Genomic DNA, 2,501 nt, shown 5'->3' with positions numbered 1-2,501 from the left:
GGAAACATTCTTCGCTTTTCTCGTCCCATCACATAAGGTTGGTAAAGGCGGAATGATATTCAAGTGAAATAAATGCCACAATTGACAAATTGTTCACAAGTTGCAGCTTTCAGGCTTAACCAAAGGGGGTGACTACTTAATTGTTATTAGTATTTGATTAATTTCTTGATTTTACTGGGAGTGTTCTATTTAAATCTTTCTTGTTTACAATCCAAGAATTTTACTTTAATATTTACAAAGTTTCTTTCGTTACAAAACATCCATATATATATTTTTTATACATGTCGATGAAGTTTGCTGTTTTTATGAAAAATCCTGTTTGACATTCATACATTCCATATAAAATACAGTCGAACTTCATTAAGTGCATAAGATTTTGGTCGATAAAAATTCCCTGTAGTTAATTAAACGGTAAAATAATGGAAAAAAAGTTAAAATTCTTTGATTGCTATCATGAAAGATTTTCAGAGAATAGTCTGCACAGTGAATGTGAAGCAGCTTTAACTGCTATTCTGCTTGGTGCTGACCATCGCTGCATATTCTGATGATTAGCTAAAGGCGATTTTAATACAATGGAAAAATCAACAAGTGATACATTGTCCACAGCTGCAGTTGTCAGCTAAAACTAGGCATGGCAACTGCTAATTTGTTAGCATTTAAATACTTTCTAATTTCAGGCTAACTGTTCTCTGAAAATCTTTCATGCTAGCAATCAAAGAATTTTATTTTCAACTTCAGAAAGTTTTTACCTCTTTCGACAGTGTTATTATTTTCATTCTTATGTTTTATTTAAGTAAAAAATAAAAGCTGGAATTTTATTTAGAAATCAAAAAACAAATTTAGTTTTATATATTTGGTGTAAATTGTAAAGTTTCTATTTTTACACCGAACTGCGCACCGGATGTTGTTGTTGTCTTCTCGGCAGTGAGCCGCAGATCCTGCCGCCTGGCCGGAAGTCGTTGGTATATCTTGGCCCGGCTGTAGTACATTGCGTTTTGGGCCTGCTCCCACGATGGGAAATAAGCGGCAGTATCTGAGCTGTTGGAGGCATTGCTCGCCAGTTCATTGTATATTTCCATCACCGGTCCCGTGTCTTCTGAGGCCAGCCGTCTCAACTCGGCAAGCTGCTGGTGATGGTAAAATGCGTGAGGGTTTACCGGGCAGCTTTCCGCATGCTCACTTAATCGGATGACTTCTGTGGCCTCCAGATTTGTGGACAGTGTGCCACGGCAGCGTCTCATTCCCTAAATTGGAAACGAAATTGCAAGCTCATGATACTACACAATAATAACAACGTGCTATAATAAAATAATTCTGTTTACTGATGCACATATCCAACATTTGTCATTGCGATTCGTCCGCTTGAGGGTGTAACACCTTCCTCTGTACACCAATTTTTGTTAGTTCCTTTGAGTAGAAACAAACTGAATTTCATCACTCTCCATTATTAACAACTCTCAAAATTTGACCCATTTTTGTGATTGGCGGGTCGCTGATTGGTTTTAGGGGTATTGTTCGGTAATTGGCAAATGACTTCTGCTACATTATTAGCTAACTATTCTGATAAGTAATTGGGTGAATAATTCTGCCATTTGATTAGCTATTCAGCTGTAATCTGGGATTGGGTGATTGTTGTTTATCAAGTCTTTACCAAATATGGGTGCATTACCATAAGAATACCTTGTATGGACATGAAGAAGCATTTACTATTTTTTAAAGAAAAATCTTTTAGTTATGACGTGGAAATGTGTATATTTGTTTTTAGGCTTTGCAAATGATACTTTTAAAAAGCTTTTGCGTTTTACATTTCACTGTTAACAAAATATTATCTTATTGCTTAATTTTATTCTTGTAAGTTTGTTTTGGCATTTTACTTCTTCACATCTATGCTGATCAACAGACTGTTTTCGCAGAAACTTTTCTACTATTCGATATAAGCGCTTCAGAACTAAGCAAATGTATAGTACAGAAATTTCCATTTTACAACAACAAGCAAATCTGAATTTTATTACAATATATACCATGGGCAAGATGGGCAATACAACGATAACGTGGAAAAAGTCCATTTCTAAACTTGTAGACACTGTGCCACGGCTACCAACTAATCGTTATATTGAAAAAATGGATTAGCTGTAATATTACAATAATAATGTGCTACATTAAGCCATTGTTTGTATGTTTATTCACAACCCGTATTTGTCATTATGATTTGTGCACTTGAGCGTGTGGCATCTCCCTTTGTGTATTGGCTTATGTCCGGTCCTTTGAGGTACCAACTGAAATTCATAATTTTATTTCTCATCATTCAAAAACACATCCCCAAACCTACCACACGGAAAAAAAAGCACAAGCTAATGATAAAGCATTGGAGGAGTGAAAAAAATGAAAAAAAAAAATTGACGGGTTTTGTTCCTTACCAAATTAAATAATCCTTATTATCTAATTTGCATTATTCTACCAAAAATATAGAAGCAACCAAATGAAACAGTCTGAATAAAAAA

The 2,501-nt window shown here is 35.0% G+C and overlaps 2 protein-coding genes across 2 annotated transcripts; both read right to left on the bottom strand.

Annotated features, from left to right (window-relative positions):
- Window positions 1-451: 451 nt before the first annotated feature.
- On the bottom strand, window positions 452-1,241 carry Tsp_11116 (conserved hypothetical protein). Its single transcript, XM_003381969.1, has 2 exons — window positions 885-1,241; window positions 452-619 (listed from the first exon to the last, which is right to left on the bottom strand). Exons 1-2 carry the CDS (start codon window positions 1,239-1,241, stop codon window positions 452-454), a joined length of 525 nt encoding a protein of 174 aa, XP_003382017.1.
- Window positions 1,242-2,179: 938 nt separating this feature from the next.
- Window positions 2,180-2,276, bottom strand: Tsp_11115 (hypothetical protein; the record flags this gene model as incomplete). Its single annotated transcript, XM_003381968.1, has 1 exon — window positions 2,180-2,276. A coding segment is annotated over one exon (97 nt), but the record flags the coding sequence as incomplete, so codon positions are not given.
- Between the last annotated feature and the right edge of the window lie 225 nt (window positions 2,277-2,501).

Source organism: Trichinella spiralis, assembly GCF_000181795.1.
Source record: "Trichinella spiralis strain ISS 195 chromosome Unknown Scfld1, whole genome shotgun sequence".
NCBI lineage: Eukaryota > Metazoa > Nematoda > Enoplea > Trichinellida > Trichinellidae > Trichinella > Trichinella spiralis.
Note: the sequence above shows the minus strand (reverse complement) of the source record. Positions and strands in the feature narration are given on the sequence as shown.

Bases quoted from the DNA above. Each gene is read 5' to 3' on its own strand.
- Tsp_11116 (XM_003381969.1), bottom strand. From the start codon at position 1,241: ATGAGACGCTGCCGTGGCACACTGTCCACAAATCTGGAGGCCACAGAA. The intron at 620-884 runs GTAAAAATAGAA...GCCTAGTTTTAG, and splicing joins CATCCGGTGCGCAGTTCGGT to CTGACAACTGCAGCTGTGGA.